General features: G+C 40.0%; 1 protein-coding gene across 8 annotated transcripts in view; it reads left to right on the top strand.

Annotated features, from left to right (window-relative positions):
• The window catches only part of cd2ap (CD2-associated protein), a 68,804-nt gene that overhangs the window by 12,344 nt on the left and 29,621 nt on the right, over positions 1-26,839 (top strand). For 4 of the 8 annotated variants that reach the window (XM_053444613.1, XM_053444615.1, XM_053444612.1 and 1 more), the window contains exons 3-11: positions 5,954-6,131; positions 9,837-9,937; positions 10,660-10,786; positions 11,463-11,641; positions 16,508-16,595; positions 17,034-17,128; positions 19,583-19,681; positions 20,843-20,896; positions 25,864-25,900. In XM_053444613.1, the coding sequence (XP_053300588.1) occupies positions 5,954-6,131; positions 9,837-9,937; positions 10,660-10,786; positions 11,463-11,641; positions 16,508-16,595; positions 17,034-17,128; positions 19,583-19,681; positions 20,843-20,896; positions 25,864-25,900 (958 nt within the window). The remainder of the gene's footprint in view (positions 1-5,953; positions 6,132-9,836; positions 9,938-10,659; positions 10,787-11,462; positions 11,642-16,507; positions 16,596-17,033; positions 17,129-19,582; positions 19,682-20,842; positions 20,897-25,863; positions 25,901-26,839) is intronic. The other 4 variants (XM_053444617.1, XM_053444614.1, XM_053444619.1 and 1 more) reach the window with 2 other exon arrangements.

The raw sequence follows: 26,839 nt of genomic DNA, 5'->3' as shown, positions 1-26,839 counted from the left end.
GCGTTGCGCCTCGGCTGGCGCCTAGCAGCTGACTGAGAACTGGTGCGGACCAGGGGAATCCGACTGTTTAATTAAAACAAGCATCGCGAAGGCCCACGGTGGGTGTTGACGCGATGTGATTTCTGCCCGACACTCAAAACAGGTAAAACTGAGGAGGGCTTGTTAAGTTATCTTGACTCACGCAGTGTAACTTGGTGTAAAAAGTATGAGCGTAGCGTCTGTTTAAGTACTTTATTCTCATGTGCACCGGCTCTATTCATCCGTCTCATGCACAGGTAACAAGGGAATTGACAACATGCGTCATACACACCGAAGCCGTAACACATCTAATAAACGGGCAATACTGCTACCGTAAATCAATGAGAAGAGCGTTCTCTATAATGATACTTTAACAGGGCTGTTTTAGACAGGGTAAAAAGGTGCTGTTTTAAATTATCCTTGTGGTATTTTGACCAAAATATGTTACAGTCATTTCATTAAGATCCCAAGGAACCATTTCAACTTGCAGTAAAATGGGCATAATATGTCTCTGTTAAATAAAGTTTAGTTAAATCAAAGATTGTTTCATAAATCTGATTCAATTTGTGCTCATTAAAAGATAAGAGTGATGAAGGGCTGACATTTTTTTTAAATAGTGCCTTTTAAATAATGATTTAATAATTTTTCTGGCACAAAAAGGTGAATGAATAATAACAAAAAGAAAATAAACAAATATCGGTATCGGCTATCGGCCAGATTGTTATTTTAAATATCGGTATCGGTATCGGCCAAGAATTTCCATATCGGTGCATCCCTAGAATTTTGGTGTGGATCGGATCAGGGGCTGGATCCAGGAATAGCTTTTCTCTGTTTTTCAACCTGTTCTTCCACATTTTCCTTAATTTCTCAGAGAATAATTTATTGATCTTGACTAAAAGTGGCATGTTTAGCAGAGTGTGTGCAATTTGGTGCAGATCCAAATAATACTCTGTATCAAATGAATTTAAATGTGGTTTCATAAGGGTTTATTGGCAGGGATATGCTCTCTGAGTGACCCTGTAGTTATTTAATTGTTTCTAGGCAGCTCTTCATCTGCGCCGTGTTGTCCCTCTTGGTCTAGTAACTACTCATTACACAGAGCTAAAAGCATGGGCTTGTGCAGTCTGATGCTTGTTATGAATAATGAATCCACTGTCAGTGGTTGTTAAAGAAAACTAGGTTTTAAAATTGTATAGCTCTGCAAGATCATCTTTACATTTTACATTACATTTCATTTAGCTGACGCTTTTAACCAATGTGGCTTACAATATGTGCATTCAACCAGGAGGGTACAAACCCAGAACAACAAGAAACGATTCAGTATATCTTGCTTCAAAAAAAGCCAAACTACAAAGTGCTACATGAAAGTGGCTTATAAGTGAAACATTGTTTTATTTGTAAATAGATAAATGATTATCTAAATATTGTCATCAAAAGGTATGATGATTAACACACTTTAATTTACTTAAGCACCTAACCCAACTTTATTACTCCTATTTCCACTCAAAGCCTGTCCTCCAGGGTTTACGAGGAATCCATAATAACACTTTTATACTTCAAGCCTTTATTGTGTTGAGTGTAACAAGTAGTCAACCCGTCTCTCAAACAGATCCAGCAGACACACAGGATCTGTGAAGAAACGAGCTGAGTCATCTGTTGTTATGATTAGATCTAGCTCTTGAGGCACCGGAGTGTGTTTATGTGAAATCCTCCTTTTCTGTACAGGGTGTTTGGGCAGCTAATGCACTGTGAAATGATTCACTACAGAGATATCTCCTTTTCTGGTTCCTCGCTCATCTCGACTGTTTTCCCCGTCCTATAATCCTGCGTAGTGAGATAGGTAATCTGCTAAGTAGCCTGGCCCAGTCACTGAGCTTGGATAGCTAATCCTCTAAGGAGCCTGCTGGCTGTTGAACTTTGTTCCCGACAACCCTGCAGTCTTCTGACATGTTGTATTTAATCTTCCTGCTTTCATTTGTTTGGTAGCTGAAAGATCAGGGGACATGACACATGCTGCAGATGGTAAGGACTGTTAGTCAGGATTGTGGCATAAATTAGTTTTTTTTATTTATTATTGTCATCAGGGGAAGATCATATTCATTTAGATAGAAATGTCTCTGGTCATTTGATTTATTATATAAGTCTTGTTCAAAGTTTTTTTGCGAAGGTTTGGAGTCTGTTGATAAGCTGGTCCAAAAAAATATTTTAAGGTCTGCTTGTCAGCATCTTTGTGTGTGTGTGTCTGTGGGTTTTTCTGGGTGTGCAAGCATCTACTTTTCACTATAGCTTGAGCAATATATCAGTCAGCAGATTTCGTTGGACAATGTTAACCTATCACAGGTATATCAGAGTGTTTATGAATGTATAGGGTTTAGGATGTATTGGATCTGTTACAATACATAATCAAGAAAATGATGCTTTGGAGAATATAAAATTGTGTTGGATCATCATATAGTTTGTCCAGCAGAGCGCACTCCAACTCCACTGTTTACATCACTGTCTGCAGCACAGGTAGCAGAGTGTGTATCACAGCTAAGCAGACTGTGGCACAGACTGAAGCTATGAAATTGCTGACTATTGTGTGAAATACATTGCTGGAGTGTGAATAACGAGTCTGAGAATTTTTTTAGGTGGAAGAATATGAAGCAATATTGCCTGATATATTGATATCTATATATTCCACTCTCTGAAATCTGTATCGGCCTCAAAATCCAGCATCGTCAGTCTATCCTGTGCATGTATGATTTTATGTGACCGTGTGTTTATGACACAGTGAAGGTAAACAACGGGGGATTTACATCTAACATCAAAACATTTTTTGCTTCATTATTATTTCTGCTGTTGGTGATAGAATGGGTTCTCTCTAATTAACACCCTGGATGTGTGACAGTTGTAAGTGTAAAACAGTTAGTAGATGTGTTTATACAGTGTTTAAACAACACACCACCATTCACTGTATGGTTGTGTGTTGTCACACATTCGTAAAGCCCCTGTGTGTGTGTGTGTGTGTCTATTTACACACACACACACACACACACACACACACACACACACACACACACACACACACACACACACACACACAAACACACAGCTGGATCTCATCTACAGTAGAGTTGCAAAGTTAACTGGTTTATGTTTTAGCCACACTCACACACCAATCTCTTTGACTAATATGTTGATTTTGTGATTTACAAAAGATAGACCGACTTGGCGGGGCTCTTTCTGGGACCAGTAACTTGTCACAACAAAAGCTTAGTCCCCCTTTGACTTCAGTCTACACTGAGCGATAAACAGGAGAGAGCTGAGGAGTGTAGGATAGGCTCGGTTAAAAATGTATTGATTCCATAACCTTTAAACATTCATATAAAGATCTTACTTTGCACCTGGGTTTAGTGCGAGTGGTTTGAAGACCATCACACTTAGAGTTTTTAATATGCAAGTTCTCGGCCTAAGAACAGTCTGAGTCCCCTGGTTTTAGTGGAAGGCACTTAAGCAATTATTGAGTCCATAGGGATAAAAGGAGGATTATGCATGTTAACATCTCCAAAAGAAACACACTGGGACCTGTTAATGTTGTTTAGCATTAATTGACATAACAGTTGATAACAGCTTTTTGAACATAGAATCTGAGCAGACCATTCTGAGCTGGACACGGTGGGGATCAGAAGCAGCACTGAAAAGAGCAACTGACTGTGATATTGGAGAGGACACTTTGAGCCCTACATATTTTTTGGAGAGTTTGTGTAACCTGTTTGTTTGTTGACTGCTGTATTTCAGTTGTAAACATTCAGAGGCTCAGCGGTCGATCAACGAAGGCTTACAAAAAACTCTGATTGTTTGTTTGAACTAACTTACCTGTACGTGTACATGGATTGTTAGTGTAGTAGACTGCCTATGTATGTCTAACATGGTGATCAGTCCATTATATGTACTTTGTACTTATACTTATACTACAAAGTCTGTCTGTGTATCACCAATATAGAGTACACACAGCTTTATATTGGAGCAACTGCACAAACATTAGAATAGAGATAATTTTTGTGTTATCATCAGAGGATGCAAAGGATAAGAGTATCCAAAATGGATGGTTGCATTTGCATGTTTATGTTAAAGTCCCAGCATGATCATACATTATATTTTGAGTATAAATCTATTGGGGCTGGGCGATAAAACAATAAATATGGTGAGATTAAGATTATCGCGATTTAACTTTTCATCGATGGAAATTTAAGACATGGTCAATATAACTTTGATAGAACTCATTCCATCCATGTTTTGAAAGACAACACAAACAGCCAATGATGATGAGAATTGAGAATAGCGCCGAACCAATCATGTGGCTGGAATAGAGTAACAGCTACGTCAGGTGAGGTTGACGCACACAGCACAGAGCGTAATAGGAGCAGCAGCAAATGTGCTAATGTTTGGGCTCCTATATAGAGGTGGACGACTCTGCATCAATGCAGTGACTGAACATAAGCGAGTCATGTTTTCTGATACGTTCACTGTTTTAGCAGGTTTCCACTGTTGAATGATTATAATCACAGCTGCTTCAGGATCAGGACACACCCTCGTTAAAAGGTTGGACTGCCTCTGTCTGAGTCTCTGTCAGAGTCTGCTTCCTCTTTACTCCCCTGCTGACCTGTGCTCGCTTTACACTTTAACAATAAACACCATCACTGATCACAAGTTATTAGGAAATGTACAGGACTGATGTTTACTTTGTGTTTGTTTTCACTTTACAGTTAATAAAACCCACTTTTTAAATCGGCTAAACAACACAAGACGTAATGTGACGCGCAATCTATATACATACCTTCCATCTGAAATCCTGACAAGAGTAAGTGAAGGTGTGACATGGACTTTGTGCTGTAGTCAGGGAGTTTCCCAGGCCACGAGAACACAGCAGCTGGTTCACCGCCTGACTGTGACATGATTGGGATCATTAGCGACAGCTAGATTCAGCATGAGTGGGCTGTGCTTAGTACAATGCTGCACTGGCAGTGACACTTTGTGAATCTGTAGCTCATCAGAAGGCTGATTGAGCCACACATTTTAATTCACCATTTAATGTGTTTTGATTTACCTTGTCTCACATTTCCCCATTCCATCTAACCAAGGTCTGACAACACTATTAATTTATCAGGTGTTTGCCTCCTGCATGTTGTGCATTTCTGTTGAAAATCAACTTTGAGTCAAAATTGAGATTCATTGTGTTTCTTGTTAATGTGGCAAAACAGTTTCTCTGGCCACATCTAGAAGAGGTCTGGACCGCCACACTGTGTTGAGTGCCTGCAGTTCTAATAGGAACACAGGAAAGTTTGGGATTGTATTTTGCCGTTTTCCAGTTATGATCTGCTAAACCAGTATTCATATCCTCACATTTGGAATCTGTGAATTGTACAATGTGTTTTAAGCCTAAATGTCCGCTGATATCTTCTGACAAGGTGCATTCAGGGACTGTTGGATATGCCAATGTCAGCTAGCTTAGCCATTTCCTGTGGACTTTTAGGAATTTAACATGTGTACAGCGATTTAGTGGAGATTTCAAAATATAAAGATGTGTATCGCGATATAGCATAAATACATTGCAATTTTTTTGGGGGGCCATATCGCCTTGCCCTAATGGGAGAATCACTTGACTTTGTGCAAACTATAGTAAACAATGCAATCCCGACAAAGATCATAAATAAATAATAAATATCCACTTTTTGATTTCCAGTTAAAAAATATATTTTATTGTATTAAAAAAATATATAAGTATGAGGAGTTGCAGAATTAGGTATATGTGTATATTAGAGATGGAAGAGCGGAAATCTGAAATGTGAAATTGTCTGTTTTACATTTGGAATCTTAGAATTTTACTGTAAATGAAGACAAATTGTAAAAGAAAATTCTTAATGTATCTTGTATGTGTGTGTTTTTTATGTAGGAGTTGAAGAAGGAATCCAAAGAGGCCAAGGAAACAAAGAGTGAGCCTAAAGAGGAGACCTCTCAGCCTCAGAGGAGAGAGAAAAGCGCAGGGAACGTGGCCAACCTGGTCCAGAGGATGAGCACAATCGGCATCCCAACTGGAGGCTTCCAGCCTCAGCCACCAGCAGCGGCAAAAAGTACGAAGCTGTACTTTTCTCTGTGTTTAAAAGAAGTAATTTATTAAATCAGGCCTTCACAGTATCCAGAAATGAGTTTTTAGGAACCTTCATCAGTTTCGGATCATAATGAAACAGATGTCTTGTATATTTATATTTACATGGGTCTTTCCAGGACAACTACTGTGTCGCTTTAAATGTTGCTGTCGCAAATAACTCTGGGACAGCATTTTCTCCTTTCCTTTCATAAAGGATGTTCCTAAGTTTTCTACGCCAAAGGAGATAACTTAGGAAGCATTAGAGATCTTTTCCTCTTCATTTAGAGAATTACAATACCTCTTATTATAGCGATTGCTGAAATACTCCCGGCTCATTTCACTTAGTAAGGAAGGTTCCTGCGCAAATAGATATTTTTTTTAGAAAACACTCATGCACTCTTCTCAGTGCTGTCGAGTTGTTATTGTGTCTGCCGTCTTTCTTCTTTTCTTTGGGTTTTTCACTTTAGCCTACAAAATTTAGCTTCACTATACTGCCCCCTTCAGACTGAAAACTGACAAATCATGTCTCACAACATCACCGGTACCTTTAGTGCCACTGCTGCTATAGAAATAAACGGACCTTCATATTTCCAGAATTTTAGCATCAAATTGTGTGACATAACTACTTCCTACCACAACTGGGCACATTAGAGTAAATCAATTGTTATTGACTGGAATATTAGGTTAAATTACACAGGTATTACATTTTTTTTTTTATATACTTTTCCTACAATTTCTCATCATCTTGCGTTTGGCAGGATAAAGCAAACTCCGCTAGTAATTTGTTAACTGTGTCTCCTGCGTTGGAGCTCCTGTATCCTCTCATGAGAACATATGCATGTACTCTGTGTGCAAACCTCCTCCCTGTTCAGTCTTGTTTGAAGATTCTATCAGGGATGCTGTTTTTTCTTTTCCTATTCCACCTAGCAGTGCTCCAGACTAAATCTTTACATTGGTTTCACCAGTGCGCCTAACTTTTTATTCAGCATTCAGCCCACAATTTTTTACTGTGCCTTTTTGCATGGCAAAATACACCTATTATTCCTTATTTTGACAGTTCCCACATATATTGTTAATTTCTTATGGCGTGGGTATCGCCGTCTATTACCCAAATCTATTCGATTCTGATTCACAAAGTTTCGAATTGATTTGAGATTGGATTCATATTGATTCAGGTAAGGATATATACAGTATTGGTACATTTACAGTACCAATGTTTTCAAGGTAGGCCTGTCACAATTACAAATTTTGTTGGACGATATTTTGTTGGAGACATTACTGAGATAGGTAAAATTATTCTTATCATTGTGAAACCGTTTTAAACTACCTGCATATCGGTATTATTATAGCATAATCCTGCAAGTACATCCTGTCAAAGAGCAATAAACTTAATTCTGAAGAATATTAAGTCTGATATTTGAATTAGAATTACAAATATTAAGATATCCTAAATAAATAAAACATAATTTCAAATAAATATTAAACATTTGGCAGCCTGGGCTTGTGAGTGTAGACTCTGCAGATGAGATGAGGGAGCGACTCAAGTCGATCAAATCCAAAGACAGACCGGCTAGATGTTTGGTGCACCAGTCAGACCAATGACATTTTTTTGTCTATAGAGAGTCTACTTTTTTGAACGTCGCCATAATTATGGTGACTGCTGAGATTTGCACCGGGAGGAACCACGTAAAGGAAATGTTTTTTCATTTACTCAAGATTAACTTTTTTCACAATTAGCACTGGTGCTCCTTACTGAAAACATTAGCGGGGCACCAGCACAAAATGAAGTGCACCACTTACAACGACATGCAAATCAACACTTTACAAGGAACTTCCTCTTACAGTAGGCCTCTGCTTCCCCTCCCATTGGACCACTAGGGCCTGGCACCTCTGAAGGACTGCCCTTGTATTCGGGCCTTTTAGCTCTTTTGGCCTTTTGCCCTGACTAAACCTCATCTGTACAACCTCCTTAGCATTAAACTCCTCCAAGCCATTTCCCTCAAGACTTATTCTAATCATGTCCTCCACTGTGTCCAAATCTGACATTACATTACATTGCATGGCATTTGGCTGACACTTTTGTCCAAAGCGACTTACAATTAGTACATACAACATTCATGAGGGGCCATTTTAGGGGTTCAGTATCTTGCCAAGGACACTTCAGCATGCATATGGGAGAGAGAGTGGGGTTTGAACCGTTAACCTTCTTGTTGAAGAACCACCACTCTAACCACTAGGACCCACCGCCTCCTACATCAGATTTAATTCTCCTCCGGGGATATATCATTCTGAAATTGTACTGCTATTCTGCACTTTTACTTCCGTGTCTTTAAGTGCATGCAGATTAGGGCTAGGTATCGCCAAATCGATTTGATTCCGATTCCTAATTTTAATTAATTAAACTCTTTCAAAGAGCAATGAACTTTTAATTCTTAAGAGTATTCCGTCCGACGTTGGTGAGGCTGTTCATTGTGTGTGTGTGAGGATGTGTGTGTGCGAGGATGTGTGTGTGCATGCTGCCAGTCTGACAGACACGCAAATTCTCGCTCATTACTGGCATTTCACGTGATGGCCTATACCAGGGGTTTTCAACCAGGGGTCCGCGGCCCCCTGGTGGTCCGCGACGGCATTGCAGGGGGTCCGTGAAATAAACTTTGATATTTCAGCACATTTCCAGATTACTCTTGAATATCGTGAAAAATATCTAAGATAAGAAAAATATGTCTATAATAATATAAAGGTGATGAGGGGAACCTTGAAACCGTCTGGGGCTAGAAACTGCCAGTAGTTTCCCCCTGTGCATGCGTGTTAAAGGGAGATGTAGAAGAGCGGTTGACCTGGGTAGAAAAACTCTCAGGAGGTGTTGGAGATGTAGTTTGTGTGATGGAAATTTTTATTTTCCCAAAAAGAAGGCCCAAAAAGGCAGAATTAATAATGAAAATATTAAATAAAACAAAAGAGCGAAAAACAAATACTTACTGTAATAAGAAAAATTTATTAGCATAATAGCCAAAACAATTAATTGCAATAACAGTCAACTTTACCACGTTCGCTAGTTGAGAAACAATTTCTTAGGAGAGTAATAACACTTACATCTATCCAGTAGCAGTTCTCCCAAAAAACTTCCTTCTATCCACATGCACGCACACACAAACACACACACGTAGGCACGCGCGCATAGGCACATCAGTGGGCCGCGGATTACTTTCTAGTCAGAATGGTGGTCCCCCGGACCAAACCAGTTGAAAACCCCTGGCCTATACAATGATGATGCAAGTCAAATTTAGTCGCACTGTCTCCTAAAACATTTGCAAAATGGCACTAAATGGTCGCAGTCTGATCGTTTATGCACGTCAGTATTTGTATGTGTCTATAATCGGTAGCTGTGTTTGCTCAGCAGGGTGTGTTTGCTGCCTGCCAAAGGATCACCCTTGCGGGACCGTCCCGTCTGGGGTGGAGTTCTCGATCGTCCTCCCATTTCCTTGATTTGCACCTTGCTTGCATGTCACCTGTCCCAGTCCCCGTCCCCCGTCCCGCCTCTTTATCATTCTGACGTTTACATACACAACAGCCAAGCACTCTCCCTGTGAGCTGAAAAAACAAACAAACACAGACTAGTGAATATGTGAGACCACGCAGCAGGTTGGTTGACTAACTGGTGTTCCTTGGGCCTCCTTTGTTTTCCCAGAGCCGAAGAGGAGACAGTGCAAGGCGCTGTTCGACTATCAGCCGCAGAATGAAGACGAGCTAGAGCTGAAGATTGGAGAAATCGTAGACATCATTGAAGAGGTACTTTATCACCATTACTGACTATTATAGTTCATAATTGTCTAAGAAACTGAACCAGTGTATATTAAGTTCCCTGTCTAATCTAATGGTTTCCTTTTGAAAAGTAAATTAGAATTAATGGTGACATCTGCGCTTTTCATTTGCCGACCTGCAGTGTTCAGGCTAAACAAGCTTCACTGTAATACTACACATACTGTATGTTATGCCTCTAAACACTGAAGATACACTGACAGCCTATCTGTGGTGGCGGCAAGTCAGAACAAGTGAGAGTTGTGAGCAGCAGAGAGCACTTTGAGTCTAGGTGCAAAGTCATAAGTGCTAATATGTAGCTGTAAAATGTTTATATGTGTCTGCTGAACTACTCTGAGCAGTAAAACAAATCATTAATGTCATTTTGCTGGATGAAATGGATTCGAACGGGCAGGTCAATTTCCCCATGATTACATTTTCTTACTGTATTAATTGCAGGATAAAATGTTGGGATGGGTTTTCTAAAGCATTTATCAATCTAGCGGTTCATAATGAGGCTTTACAGAGTTGTATAGTAGGATATGTGCGTAATTAGGTGCATTGGGAGCATAGTCGAATTTGAAATAGTCTGGCTGTTGACCAGAGAAGCACTGGACCTAAGAATCACCACTTATTAACTTGTTGGGGGTGAGGAAATTACATAACTGTTGTTGACGTTATCTCATTGCTCCATTTCTTTTCCTGTGTTGCAGGTTGAAGAGGGCTGGTGGAACGGTAACGTAAACGGCAAGTCGGGACTGTTCCCCTCCAACTTTGTCAAAGAGCTGGACGCCATGGGAGAGGACGGAGAGTCAGTCGACACCCCAGCAGATGAGACTGGTAAGGACAGAGACCGAAAAAACAAGCCAGACTTCATTAATGGGAAGGGTGCAGCTCGGTTGGCTAAACACTAGAGAAGGAATACTGGAATTGTTTAATGTTTGCTCTGACACGATAGCAAACAAAGCTCAGGGCTGTTGCAAAGAGACAGTTTTTCTTGTTATTTAATTCTATTCAGATTAAATTCTAGTCTATTTAAATGTTTCAGATGATATATATTTCACAGTTTTCCCTGTTGTTGGTTAATCATTATTAAATCAAGTATTGGAGCAGTTTGGACGGGTTGCAGCCCAGTTGTAACAAGCGTCAACAAGAGCTAACTTTAATCTGCTAAATTGTTCGTCTGACTAGGAGCTACTTCTTTGCGTGTGCATGTTAAGGGATCCAAAAAGTGTAATAAAATGTTTTCCATTAGAGTTGTGGTAAACTATTGCCATTCATGGAAAGTGCTGAGCTTTTAGTATTCTTGTCCTTCAGGATGTGACGCTGTAAATCTTTGGTTGTACACTACAACAATTCTAGCACCCCCTGGTGTCCAAAAAAGGGATAAAAGTTTATTCTCCAGAACAAATCCTCTTACTTTATCACTTTATTGCAGTAGGAAGGAAACGCAATAAAATGTGACATTGGTGGATTTATTCACCCTCTGTTGCACTGTGTCGTCTCTGCTCCCCAGATGGAAGTGGAATAGAAAGCACTGCCACCCCCACATCGCCTCAGGCCACCTCAGGGAATGGAGTTATTGCTCAGCCCAAGAAGATCCGGGGTATCGGCTTCGGAGATATTTTCCGGGAAGGGTCGGTCAAACTTAGGGTCCGTCTGCCCAGCCCTGAAAAAGAGGAAAAGAAGGACAGAGTAAGTGTGATGCTAACTCAGAATCTACACCAAACATAATGTGAAAGGTGAACATGAAAAAGTATCATCATACGTCTGTATATATGTGACAATGTGACATAATATATTATATGAGCAGTGTTGAAGAAAGAAAAGGCCATCAATTTATAGTAATTGACCATCTAACATTAAAGATAGGAGAGAGAAGGAAGAGACAGAGACTCTCTCTCTCTCTCTCTCTCTCTCTCTCTCTCTCTCTCTCTCTCTCTCTCTCTCTCTCTCTCTCTCTCTCTGTTCAGCACCACAACACAAGCAGCATAGCAGCGCTCTACAGTAAAGCGTCACTATTTAACTGTTGCTGAGCGACAGCGCCCTCTGCCGCCACATTAATTAATTTTGTGGTGAGCTGCAGCTATAACAAACACACCAAACTCTGTTCAGAATACTTCATATTGAATCAGTGACTTCCATACTTCTCTCGGGAGAGCGTAACCACTCATCAAAGTTACACAGAGTAAAGAGTTGAAAGTAAAGTGGCGAAGTTGTACCTATTCCAACTCTTTGTACCACTTCAAATCTGTAAATTTTATGAAAAAAAAGATACATAGTGTTGCTTTAAGGCCTCTATCCAGGTTGGAGACTCGTGCCACACAGAACAAATTAAAAGTCAACACATACCATAACTGTATGTGCTATTAAGTGAAATTAATACCTGTTGCATCCAGAGTACAGATTTGAAACGAATATGTTTTGCAAGTAGACCTGAGGCCAGGTGCATAAAACTCTGTGGAGATTTATGGACACCGACATAGAAATATGCATCTTAAATGCGTGTTGTTATCATGGTCACTTTTGTCTGTTCTGTTTTGTAAGTTTCAATCATTGTGGAAGTTGGTGCACATGCATGAGTTTTATTTTCACTCCCACAATTAATGTGACAGTTATTTGCAGCAGTATAAGTAACTAGACTGAGTGACCTAGCATAACTGCATCTATATGGTGTATCTGTGTCTATATTAGGTACTAGGGCTGAACGATTTGGGAAAATAATCTAATTGCGATTTTTTCCCCAAATATTGCGATTGCGATTTAATATGCGATTTTTTTATTTGATCTTCTTTTCCCCCCCAAAAAAAACCATAATGAATGATTTAAATATGACCAACACAATATTAGATACATTTACTGTACAATATTCTTTCCCACATTTTAATTTAACGGCTCATTACAGAAACAAGAACAACAAATCAGTGTGCATTTAAGTAATTTAATCAAAGTCATTGTAAGTATAAACACAAGGCATGCACCTGTGTGCAAAATTTACCGTCTTGAGAAAAACATTTTTTAAATTATAGTACTGCTCCCAAGTCAGTAACATTTCCAGTGTTGGGAAGGATACTATATTCTATATACGTATTCTGAATACTTGGATTACTTCCACATTGAATTGTATTTTATAAGTGTTGGAATGCGGCGTTGTTATAGTAAGTGGAGCAGCAGCAGTTTAAGCTCTGTGTCCGCGGATGCGGCGGGCCAGCTGGATGCGCTGGAAGGGCAGCTTGCGGATCAGCAGCTCCGTAGATTCCCGTTCATGTCCGGGTGGTCGTGCAGCGGTATGAAGGCGCCGGGCCTCAGCAGGAACACCCCCATGCTGAACACCTCCGTCTCGCAGATGTGCATGTTGGTGACCGGGGGGCTCTGGAGCCCCGTCGGCCCGGAGCACGGCTTGCTTTTCCGGGGAGCGATTTTCTGGTCCGCCGCCCGCAACGCGGTCAGCAGCGGGATGAGCTTGCTCTGTGAGTCCGCCACGTCAGCCGAAGACTTTAGGACCCTGTAGGTGATGCAGGCTTGCTTCACTATCTTCTTGATCAGAGGAGTTTTGTGGTCCCGCGGCATTCTTGCTGCGGGTGAGGACAGCAGCCCAATGCCCTACTCTCTTTCGCACGTTTTAATCGTGCACGTTGCGATTAGAAAATCGCGTTTTATCATATTGCGATTTTATCGCAAATGCAATTAATCGTTCAGCCCTATTAGGTACTTATGTATTGTTTCCTGATTTGACCTGACACACATTTAGCCTAAAGTTCAGTTGTTTTTTTGTTTACACTGAAGGAACAAAACCAGATTCATATGAAGGTTCTGTTTGTTGTGAACACACTTGTTTGTTTTTTTCCCCTGCCATCGGCACATACAGTGCCTTGCATAAGTATTCACCCCCTTTGGACTTTTCTACATTTTGTCATGGTATAACCACAGATTAAAATTTATTTCACCTTGAGTTTATGTAATGGACCAACACAAAATAGTGCATCATTTGGAAGTGGGGGGAAATATTACATGGATTTCACAATTATTTACAAATAAAAATCTGAAAAGTGTTGAGTGCATATGTATTCACCCCCTTTACTGTGAAACCCCTAACAAAGATCTGGTGCGACCAATTGCATTCACAAGTCACATTTGCAAGTCACATAATTAGTAAATAGGGTCCACCTGTCTGCAATTTAATCTCAGTATAAATACACCTGTTCTGTGACGGACTCAGAGTTTGTTGGAGATCATTACTGAACAAACAGCATCATGAAGACCAAGGAGCTCACCAAACAGGTCAGGGATAAAGTTGTGGAGAAATATGAAGCAGGGTTAGGTTATAAAAAAATATCCAGAGCTTGGAAAGAATATGGCACAACCACAAACCTACCAAGAGGAGGCCGTCCACCCAAACTGAAGAGTCGGACAAGGAGAAAATTCATCAGAGAAGCAACCAGGAGGCCCATGGTTACTCTGGAGGAGTTGCAGAGATCCACAGCTGAGGGGGGAGAATCTGTCCACAGGACAACTATTAGTCGTCTACTCCACCAATCTAGCCTTTATGGAAGAGTGGCAAGAAGAAAGCCATTGTTGAAAGGGATCCATAAAAAATCCCGTTTGGAGTTTGCCAGAAGCCATGTGGGAGACACAGCAAACATGTGGAAGAAGGTGCTCTGGTCAGATGAGACCAAAATTTAACTTTTTGGCCTCAATGCAAAACGCTATGTGTGGCGAAAACCCAACACTGCCCATCACCCTGAGCACACCATCCCAACAGTGAAACATGGTGGTGGTAGCATCATGCTGTGGGGATGCTTCTCTTCAGCAGGTACAGGGAAACTGGTCAGAATAGAGGGAAAGATGGATGGAGCCAAATACAGGGAAATCCTTGAAGAAAATCTGATGCAGTCTGCAAAAGACTTGAGACTGGGGCGGAGGTTCATCTTCCAGCAGGACAATGACCCTAAACATACAGCCAGAGCTACAAAGGAATGGTTTGGATTAAAGAATGTTAATGTCTTAAAATGGCCCAGTCAAAGCCCAGACCTCAATCCAATAGAGAATCTATGGCAAGACTTGAAGATTGCGGTTCACAGACGGTCTCCATCCAATCTGACTGAGCTTCATCTTTTTTGCCAAGAAGAATGGACAAACCTTTCCATCTCTAGATGTGCAAAGCTGGTAGAGACATACCCCAAAAGACTTGCAGCTGTAATTGCAGCGAAAGGGGGTTCTACCAAGTATTGACACAGGGGGGTGAATACTTATGCACCCAACAGATGTCAACTTTTTTGTTCTCATTATTGTTTGTGTCACAATAACATTTATTTTGCACCTCCAAAGTACTATGCATGTTTTGTTGATCAAACGGGAAAAAGTTTATTTAAGTCTATTTGAATTCCAGTTAGTAACAGTACATAATGGGAAAAAGTCCAAGGGGGGTGAATACTTATGCAAGGCACTGTATATGTACTATGCAAGACTGAGTCTTGCTTCTTTCAGGTCTCGTTTTTCTCAAGAGTGAATTAGACTTGTTTAGATGGCCACCAAGATTCTGATACTAACTCAACTAAGCCAGTACTCTGAATTAGAAAATGTAATGTAAACAGCATTTTCTGAATTACCTGAATAAGGTCATACTCAGAATAAGACATGGAGTTTTCCGATCCTAGACGCATCATGTAGACTTATATACGTTTTAATATAATTATTAACAACGTTTAATGTCCAAACAAGAAGTAGGACATACTCTCGACGTGAGCCATATTCAGACTTTTCTATGTTACATGTTAACAGGAATATTGAATATTCTATTAGCAGCTCATGTAAAACTCCTAATTGAAATAATATCTTGTCTTAAAAATATTGCTGTCCATGTAAATGTAGTCACTGACCCTAAATTCAGAATCTTGGGTTTCTACCTTTCGCTCTTTGTCTTGCTCTGCTGACATATATATATATATAAAATACATGTGATAACAGAGGTCAGTAGTTTTCTGACATGATATAGTGACATGCAGCAAACAATAACACAGACTCGCAGCTTTATTAGATGGCTCTGTTCTGAAAAGCTCGGCTTGTTCTCTCTTCCCAACAGCCGTCACTCTCTGGTTTACCCCTAAACACGACTTCCTTCAGTCTCCCCCTTCAGTCTCCTCCACTCCGCACATACATCCATGTAGCATGCTCCCAAACTTCGCTTTTCACATATCTTTGCAGTAAAAATAACCGTGGATATGCAGCATCCTTCTTGTCACCTCACAATGGTGCACAACTTGTAAGTGGCAGCTTACAAGTTGTACAACATTCTTGCAACATTCCTCGCTGGAAAGGTGCCCCCACCCCCCTTCCCCCTGTGTTTCACTGCTTTGCCTTTTGTTTCAGTAATTACTCTTTCAATCAACAGCATCATTTATAAGCATTTCTCCTTAATAACACTGAGTCATGTTTTCCGACGTTTCTACTCATTCCCTTCCAACACGAGCTGCCTCACACACAGGACTCCTCCACATGAAGCCACATATCATACCCATGCCCAATGAATCATTTCCATGTGTATGCTTTGCTTCATTTTAGCCAGTCCCATCATTACCATCTGCTGCAAAGCCCGCCCTCCCCAACATGACAGACTTGCAGAGAGCCGACGGAGACGGCAAAGGCAAAGGTAAAAGACTGTGAAAGTAGTGGAAAGGACAATTTGATTTGTGAACTGTGTTGTTAAATGTCAGTAGATCATCGCTGTGGGAGATGCACAGTTTTTCTGTTTGTCCTGTTTATGGTATGTGACCTTTGATTAATTGTATTTACATCTGCCATTCGTTCAAGCTCCAGTGTTAGGTGTAGATATAAGGGGGGAAATATCTCTCTCTGGCCCTATGTCAAAGCCAGTTATGTAACAATAACTAAACTGGAAATGCTGATGTATTTATGTTTGGCAGATATGATCTTCACATTCCTGAGAGAAATACAGACTTTCATATATACCATGATAAACCAAGATCTTTGGCTTCTGTATATGTTGGCACATCTATGTGCTTTTGCATGTAAACCCCTTAAATCTGCAGATCCTCCCTAAAAGATGCAACTATCTTGGTTTCCACAGCTAAAGAGTACTGCAAGGTCACATATGCCTTCGAGGCCACGAACGAGGATGAGCTGAGCCTGAAAGAGGGAGATGTCATCCACGTCCTGAGCAAGGTAAAGCTCTCCGGCCCTTCACTGCATTAAAACTGAAACGAATTGAGAAATCAGAACAGCTGGACTGACCCATACAAAAGTTCAGTGAGGAGAATGACCTTCCTTAGGGGTCACCAGCAAACACATGAACCAGAGAAGATGAAGGAATCACTGAGGTTCACTCTGATCTCTTCTTATGTCAGTTACGTGCTTGTTCGCGACTGCAGAATGTAATTAAAATTTGGCTTATCTACTGCCTGTAGATAAGACTTCGCTATAGAGATGTGATCAGACAAACTGGGATTTTGACTGACGATGATTTTTCCAGGTCGAGATCAGCATGCTTCATTTTCAGAACTAAAGCAGGAGATCTTGCCTTTTGAAATATATATGAGTCTTCACGATCGGCTGAGTGCATCTGCAACAAATCTATCCACCCACAAAAAAACATGGTAGCGGCCGATATTTGCCTCGTTTACTGATATCGGCTTATCGGTAATAAACTTGACTTTCACCGATATCATTGGCCGATGTTCATATTTGTGGTAAAACCGCTGGGCACGTGCCGCGGCTGGGGGAGCAGTCGCTCCGTCGCCCTCCTCTCCGCGCCGCCGGAGGCTCAGTGTGCGGCACCGGGAGGTCCTCATCCGTTGGCACCTCACAGCGTCACTGGTGGGGGGGCTTTCTTTCTCTTGGACCGCGGGGCGGTGTCCATCGCCGGCGCGGAAGGCGGGCCGTTGGAGGGGACTGGGTACGCGGTCAGCGGCGGCCACTCTGGACGCGTGTCGGGCCCTTCTCGCGGATCACCTCAGCTACGGCGCCCGCTGAGGGAACCCTCCGTTCGCACGGGGGGGGCACCCTGCAGTGCGCCTCGGCTGGCGCCTAGCAGCTTACTGAGAACTGGTGCGGACCAGGGGAATCCGACTGTTTAATTAAAACAAGCATCGTGAAGGGCCACGGTGGGTGTTGACGCGATGTGATTTCTGCCCGACACTAAAAACAGGTAAAACTGAGGAGGGCTTGTTAAGTTATCTTGACTCACGCAGTGTAACTTGGCGTAAAAAGTATGAGCGTAGCGTCTGTTTAAGTACTTTATTCTCATGTGCATCGGCTCTATTCATCCGTCTCATGCACAGGTAACAAGGGAAAAGGTGCTGTTTTAAATTATCCTTGTGATATTTTGACCAAAATATGTTAGTCATTTCATTAAGATCTCAAGGAACCATTTCAACTTGCGGTAAAATGGGTATAATATGTCTCTGTTAAATAAAGTTTAGTTAAATCGAAGATTGTTTCATAAATCTGATTCAATTTGTGTCATTAAAAGATAAGAGTGATGAAGGGCTGAACATTTTTTAATAGTGCTTTTTAAATAATGATTTAATTATTTTTCTGGCACAAAAGGGTGAATGAATAACAACAAAAAGAAAATAAACAAATATCGGTATCGGCTATTGGCCAGATTGTTATTTTAAATATCGGTACCGGTATCGGCCAAGAATTTCCATATCCGTGCATCCCTACTGAAGACGGTTTCTAAGAAGATATTAGCTCGGTCAATGGGAAGAGGCTGGAGTAATGACTATTCCTAAACCGACTGTGTAAGTCACGACACGTTTCAGTTAGTTTGAAAATCAATAAAAAAGACGAGGTGATGAATATTTGGGCCGACTGTGAAAGAAACCTTTTTTTCTTTTTACCTCTTTACTCTTTTTCTTATTTTGTAATTTAAATTGTGTTATATGATACATTAGTGCCTGGTGTCTTGCTTAGAGCTTTCTCTTAGTCCCTGCTCTAGTGTCTCACATGTCATTAAGAAGTGAACCATTACACGCTGAAACACAGATTCTGAGCATCACGACTGGTCTCACCTCAGCACCCTCAGACATGTGGTTGATGTGTGATAACTCAGGGTTTCCCCAAAAAATGTATAACCACATTTTTTCGGAAGCCTACCGCCATCTGGTGGAGACTGTACGATATGCCTCTAGAATCACCAGAAGTGCTTGTTAGGAACAGTTTTGAACTGTACTGCACAAAGCCGTTCTCGATACTAATTTTTTAATCATTTATAATGATTTCCTGCTTCTGCTCTACAGCCGATCGGCTTTTAGATTATAAGGTGCTTTATTTTTTTCACCTTCTGAAGCTGTTTTAAAGATTTCCAACTTTGTTCAATCACAAAGAAATTAAGCTCATCTAAGTTTCATCCTAACGATATGAAGAAACTCCCAGACTATTTCCAAAGTTTCAGTGCAAAATTCTAGTCCGATTACTTTCCTTTGATGCACTGTGCATGTTTATTAAGATTAACACAGGACAATATATAAAAAATACCAATACCTATTGGCAACTATTTAATACAAAATTATCAAAATAAATGAAAAATGTATTTCTTAATTCAAATCTAACTAAGTACAATCACAAGCTGATTACTAAAGCAGTGTCACTCTTTTTCTGTTGGTCCTCTAACAGGACACAGGGGAGCCTGGTTGGTGGCGAGGGGAGATCGGTGGTAGAGACGGCGTCTTTCCTGACAACTTTGTGGTCAAGGTTTCTGAAACAGAGAAAGAGGTGAGATCAGAATCAGGGAAGGAATTTAGTGAAGTCTTTGGCAGCTATTTTGAGAACTGATGCATTTGTTAACACGTATGTCATTTTATAATGCTGGATGGGGTCTCAATCAAAACACTAACCAACCCTGTATCTGGTGACATCTTGAAATATGGTATCATGGGAATAAGTATTTCGTGAGCATTTCACTAGTAGAATTATTCAGAGCTCGCCCTCTCAGCAAAAAAATCTGTAAAAAGAAAATCCTTACTTTCAGCGTTTCTCTTGTGATGTTCAGGAGACACAGGATGTCAGTTAGGGGCTGCAAACTGAGCCTTAACTTAGTTAAATTCAGTTAAAATACTTAACAAAAAGATGTATGATTACATTGTGAAAAAATATTTTGGATAATGTAATTACACCACAGAACAACATAAATAACACAGTTCTTGATGTTTTCAATTTATTTTCATCTAAAAATTCCCCCAGAGGGGAACAGCTGTGGCTGAGGGGCTAGAGTGGTAACCTCTAACCAGAAATTTGGGGCTTTGATTCAAGTTTTCCCCATCTGCATTCCAAAGTGCTTTTACATAATGAATTTGTCAAATGCAGTTTAATCTCGAAGTATTGAATATTTATTTTATGTAGTAGATTCTATCTCCGATAGGATGCATAAAACTTCAACACTTTTTATTTTTTATTCTCTTAAATGCAGAGGCACCATGTGTTGAGGTTGCATTTCTAGCAGTTTAATCAGATTGAGACAAGAGAAGGATCAAAACACTTTATTTCAACACTGACATCTGGCATATTCAACCTTACATCATCTAATCAATAATATGGAGCTGTAAGCGCGGCTTAACTTTTCCACGTAACAAATGCAGACATCTTTTGATATCCTAGGAAGGCTTTTCCATGTGGGGCCTCTTGATAATAAGCCAGATGCCTTTTAGGTAAAGAGCTTATTGCTGGGGCATCTTTAATAATCATTCAAGCAGCTTTTGAAGAGGACCTTCATGTCGTGCTGATAGTGTTCGAGCTGACTGTGGAAGTGTTTGTCTGTTCCTCACTGTTCTTCGTGTTCACTTGAGGAACATTAAAGCACGATGAGGTGTCACCAAAGAAAGTAAAAGGATGTATTTCTCTGATTATATTCTATGGGTCCCTGTGTTCATGTTTCAGTCTCCCGCGTCCAAAGGGTCATTGAAATCATCCCCTAAGCAGGAGCCAGAAGAGGTAAGGGAGCCGCGCCCCTGATCAAATAAGACCAGTAGGATGATTGTTGTTCTGCTGCTGTTGAGCAGAAACTTGATTACACACTTTCACTGAATTTGTTTTGTCTTAGTTTTTTTTAAACAAAAATAGAAAATATTTTGTCAAATCTTTGTCATTTAATCTTTATTTCTCTGTCAAGAAATCTTGATTTTGTCTCATTTTCATTGAACTTTTTTTAATTATCATGTCCTCGAAATATTTTGGGTACAGTTGCCATGGTCAGAGGTCTTGTTCACATCTGTGGCGAGCTTTGAGAAACCGGCAGGTGTTAATTGTTCTCAGCGTCCATATTGCTCTGCAGTTAAACTACAGACCGACTCCCCTCAGTGAAATCAAGCATAATTTTTGTAAGTCTCTTTAAGCTGGACCGCTCACACACAGCCCTGCCTGCGTAGTATTACCACAGCCACCTGTTGTAGTAAATAATTCAATCCCCTGTATATGAATTACTCTTCACTTCTAGGTCTAGCTTGAGAGAAGAAGCTGAAACATCACATACATGTCTAGGTGCTGTTTTGCTGTATTGCAGTTTAACTCTGATTGTACAAGATTCTACTCCATACATCTGCAAAGGGAAATGTTCAGAAACACTCATTCACATAGAGGGGAAATCCTCTCGTATATATAGATTGTTGCTGTCATTTGTGTATGTGAGAGGTAATTCAGAATAATAAAGCTGACAAACCATCATAAGATGAGACCATAGAGAGACAGAATGTTACCGAATGCAAGACACCTCTTCAGAGCTAGTGCAGCAGGTCAAGCAATACATAATCAAGAGCTGCTATGTGTAGCTCTGTTGATGAATGCACGTTATTGAGTCAGAACGAATTAAAACCGTCGTTTTAATTGTTTACCGTTGTTTATTTCTAATTAGGCTGTGCTCTTCATGATCAAAGGTCAACAATGACAAGGGCCATATGAAGACTGAGGGAAATGCCCTGTATTTACTAACTCTAACACCGATTTGTACCTAGCTCTAGCAGTTCTTAGTGTAGAAGGTAAGTCGAGGGTCATAGTAGTACAGAGATCTATCGCCCTGATTCTTTAAATCACTGAGCAGCTCCTGGGATTTGCAGTAGACGCTCCGGCTACTTGTGGTTGTCACGAGGTTCAGTGCTTTACTGAAATGAGTATTCCACAGACTTAGCGTTGCAATCTTAACAGAACATCAGACTCCGCATGGACAGATAAATCCCAAGCCGTATAGTTGAACCATAAATTCAATTTTATCACCATGCCACAATGAAAGTCGACTGCAGACAGTGTAGTCTTAGTTCTTTTTTACGTCTTTTCAACAACCCGACCTCTGTTATTTTCAAACATGTAGTTGTCAATCCAAACGGACTCAGGTGACAACACTTGAAGCAGTTTATTACTCACGGTACAACGACAGGAGAACTTGCATCCTGGGAATGTGACTGTTTGTCAAGCCGTACCCACTGGGCTTATATAATATGATTGGATTGTAAATGACTCGCTTATTTAATGGCTGTCAGCAGTCAACCCATCAACGCTGATTATTCACCCTTTAGGCTCTGCGACTCTATTTGCTGTGCAGTGATTACAATGATATTATTAGGGATGTTCCTCACAACTAATGCCCCTGTTGATTAAATTGAAATTCAGTATTTAACTGAAAATAGTCAGCTATTTCATTTGATATCTATTTTCTATTTTACAAGGTTACGAGATCGTGTGGGTTTTGCAAGACCTCATCTGTCCCACTTTCCAATCATACTACTGTTGTGTGACATGTGTGTTTTAATATGCAGAGAGTCGCACTGCTGTCTGCCAGGGATGCAGCCCTCGCTCTTAGAACATTTAACCAGTGTTTTACATTGAACTATTAGTAATTAGGTTTAAAAACTTGTAATTCTGGTGCCTTTTAGGCTAGCAATGATATCAACTAATTTCACACAGCCATAATATCAATGAAAATTATGGCCAAGTCAATACATGTCAAAAAAACGGCAATCCCACAAACTACAGAGAAAAAGTACTCTAAGGGTAGTATTTAATGCAACAGGTCTAAAACTAGCTTTGTGAAACATAAAACAGAAACTATGTAACAGACTTATGTTTCATTCAGAACAAAGTTACTGCGTTAGCTATCACTGCGTTACTCGCATTAGTATCGGAACATTGCATATTCTGCACTTCTCCTTCTTATACTTTAGAAATAGTAGGGCTGTGAAATGATTACAATTTTTAATCAAGTTAATCACAGGTTTCTATGGATTAATCATGATTAATCACATTACCGATTTTTTCGGAATATTTTTGTGAAAACAAGATTTATGACATTTAACTTTTCTTTTGTGCTGCAACTCAGCAGTTCTTCAGCAGTTATCATTGCTTTTCCATATGGAACATTAATATAATCTTCATCCTAAACAGAATTCGGGCTCCTTAGCCATTGTGTGGTTGAATAAAACTTTTTTTTTTAAATTAAACAGAAATTATTTGAGCTTCTTAGCCATAGGATGGTTGACATTTTTTATATTTTTTGTCACACAACCATTAACCACACCATGATACAATCTAATGCCTCTAAAGGCCCTCTTAGCTACTCGGTCTTTAGCCAGTTGGTGAGGCAAACTAACTTGTTCAAATTCTCTGACAGTAAAGCTGACCGCTTCTTTTGCACAATGTGTCCGGCGAGTGAGTCTGGTTTGGCGCATTCCACTTGAACGCCCCTCGCCGACCAACACATGCTTCGCGTTGCGGTGGTTAGGCGGGTATTGCTACGGTGAAACGATAACGTCTTCTCGCAGAGTGTGCATATCACCTTGGTTTTACTGAATGTTCGATCTTTGTTTTTTTGGAACACGATCTTCCCGTCCAGAAGGTCCTCAGGTTCATCAGAATTATCCATGTTGTTTGTTTGTTTGAATGGCAGCTGCCGTCTGACTGCATTAGAGCGGCGACTAGTGCAGAGGCGGCGGAATTGGAAGGTCCTTCTGCGCATGCGTTAAATGCGTTCAAAAAAACAAACGAATTAATCCTGTAATTTAATCATAACGCGTTAACGCGTTATTTTTCACAGCTCTAATAAATAGTATAAATTTGTGCCTTAGTTAATAACTGTGACAGGATATTCCATTGTAGCAGGTAGTAATTGTAATGCAACACACTAAACTTAGCTTTTAAACAAATAAATGTTGGTTATGATTATGTAACATTAATAATCAGGTTTCTTACCTAACAATATTTAATGAAAAGTAGTTTCTTTGATATAAAGAATGATCTATGTTGTAGGATATCAGACATACATGTCACACCAGAAGCTCTTACCCTGGAAATCATGTGGAATGGGGATATGAGGCAGGTATTAAGAACCTGAATGGACTTTGATTGTCTGTGTGCCCTTGTGTGTCTTCATTTTCCAGCAATGTAGAAATATGTGAACATTAGCACTGAAGTTTGTCACTGTTTTTGCAACATTGTGGGTTGAATCAAGGTAAACTACAATGAATTCGACCTGCTTTTATAACGTCAGTGAAATTAGAGGCGATATTGTAGTTAAGATAGTAACCATTTTTTAATGGCTTTAAAATTTAGTTATACTGGCTTTGTTTTTGTTTTTTATGTTTCCCAAATGAGGCTGGCTTGTAATCATCCTTCTTTGGATCCACAAACGATATTTCATTTCTGTCCTTTTACAGAAGACGTTTTGGCACATCCCTTCACTGATTTGTTCAGTGAATTGATTTTTACCCCAGATGTTCCTAATCCACAGAAAGTAGCTCATGACTTTCAAATAGGTTTCAAACCAGAAAGTCCCTCTGGTTTTATCATACTGTCTAGTATGTTGTGGTCTAACCTGTTGACCTAAAAGGCTGCGTTCACATCAATAATGTAATGTTTTAGTGCCCTGTCAGGAATAATCTCAAAACATACAACACACCTGAAAGCTCAATATCACATGACCGTCCATATACACTGGGCATTTGTGATCTGTCACTGCAGTGTTCTCAAAAGTCTAAATTTGTTGAGGCTCTAAAACTTTTAATCGCAATAATGCAAAATGTACCAATGTCTGTGTTCAAATGGCTGTTACATGATGGTCTTTAAAAAGAACAGGCCCAGTGCTGTGGTGTGGTTTAAACCCTGACTGCTAAGGGCCAAAGATGTGTTCAGCTATTAAAAAACAGCCGTTCTAATTATTTAACTAGACCTAGAAAACACGACCGAGACATGATTCTGTCATGAGGTATACTGAAATACAAAGGGTTTATTCTGCGAAGCAAAAGCAGCTGACCGACCTTTTTCAGAGTCTGATCTCAACTCTGTACGTCTCTGTTGCCATTCGAACTGACCGTTGAATTCACTGTAGGAATAAAATAAAGATTAAAATAATAAATAAGTTGTGATGCTGAATTGGCATGAATTGGCATGATTGCTGAATTGGCATGAATTGTACACAGACATGAAAGAATGGCTAAAGTCAATAGTATAAGGTCGTAACTAATGTGTTTTACAGTTTGCAGTATTAAGTACACTAAGTATTTATGGTGAATTAATGGATGTTAAATTTGAAAAATTCAGGTTCTTAGTGGAAAGAACCCAAAAACATTAAATGTGATCAAAAAACAAATTCCCCAAAACCAAAATCATTTTACCAGTCTTAAAGTTAGACCGTGGAATCAAAACATGATCAGATTTTTATAATAATGCCTGATTCTTGTATAAAAATAAAAAAACAATTTGTTTTTCACATGCCACAAAATGTCAGGAGTATCACGCTTTAATCTCGGATATTATAATATTACAATTTTTTGGACCAAACCTAATTGGTCGTCCATTCCTCCCTCCAGGTAAGGGTCTCTTTAGTGGGGCTGGTAGTTGTTACTGCATATTTATGAGTCATCCTCAACTTCAAATTCACACTGACCTACTTTCTTGTCTTTCTCTCTTCCGCTCAGAAACCAAAGAAGCCCCCTCCACCATCAAAAAGCATCGGTAAGGAGCATCTAACACCCTCCACCTCATTAAATGTTATCAACTCAGTGATGAGCGCGAGGGAAGGCTGCTCTTGGAGTTGAGCATGCTTGCTCTGCAACAAATCAAATTTGTATGTTCAGTATGATATGCAGAGTTGCATTGGGCCTCTGATTCTAGTAGATTTTCATTTTTTGATTTTAGTTTAAGCACAGATATTGCATGGTCTTTTTCTTATGTAAAAGTAATTCCATCAAGGCTGATATCACCATTTTCGCTTATGATGGGTAAATACCACATGCTGTGTGATCGGTTATCAAATAACACAACAGAGACTACCTGTTGAAAAGAGCAAGACCTGGGAGAAACAGGTCCAGAGTCTCCTGTTCACACAACCAGAGTTTGTCTGTTTGAGATTCATTAACACACACTGGAAATGTTCCTTTGAGAGTTGTGGTGCCCGGTTGGAGCGTGCAGGAGAAATGATGGAAATGTCAAGGACTGCACGTCAGCTCAAATTTACCTTACACTAACTTTTACTACTTTGTTGTTTAATGTCTGGTTCAAATGATTCTGACATTTGCGTTTCGATAGCCTTTAAACAAAGATGGAAGATGTAAAGCCAAATAATGAATCTGATCTTCTTCATATTAGTGAATGGGACACAGACCTAACTAAAAATCGATTCATATACGTTCTTCTCAGACATGTCTAGTGCTCATGTTTCTTGTAAGTTTGGTTTTTAATTATTTATTCCAAATAAAACAGGCTGAAATATCAAGATTAAGAGCTGAGACCCGTATCATATCTGTCATATATAACATATGTTGACCTTATTTCTGGATATTGTTAGGATGTTGAGACATGTCGTCCCATCTTTATATACCATCTATGGTTCATAAATAAACCTCCTCTGGGTCATGTCTAGCCAGGTTCAGGGGTGCAGTGCATGAGTAAAAG

The sequence above is a fragment of the Pleuronectes platessa genome, chromosome 17, assembly GCF_947347685.1.
Source record: "Pleuronectes platessa chromosome 17, fPlePla1.1, whole genome shotgun sequence".
Lineage (NCBI taxonomy): Eukaryota > Metazoa > Chordata > Actinopteri > Pleuronectiformes > Pleuronectidae > Pleuronectes > Pleuronectes platessa.
This window is presented reverse-complemented; position numbering and strand designations above follow the sequence as displayed.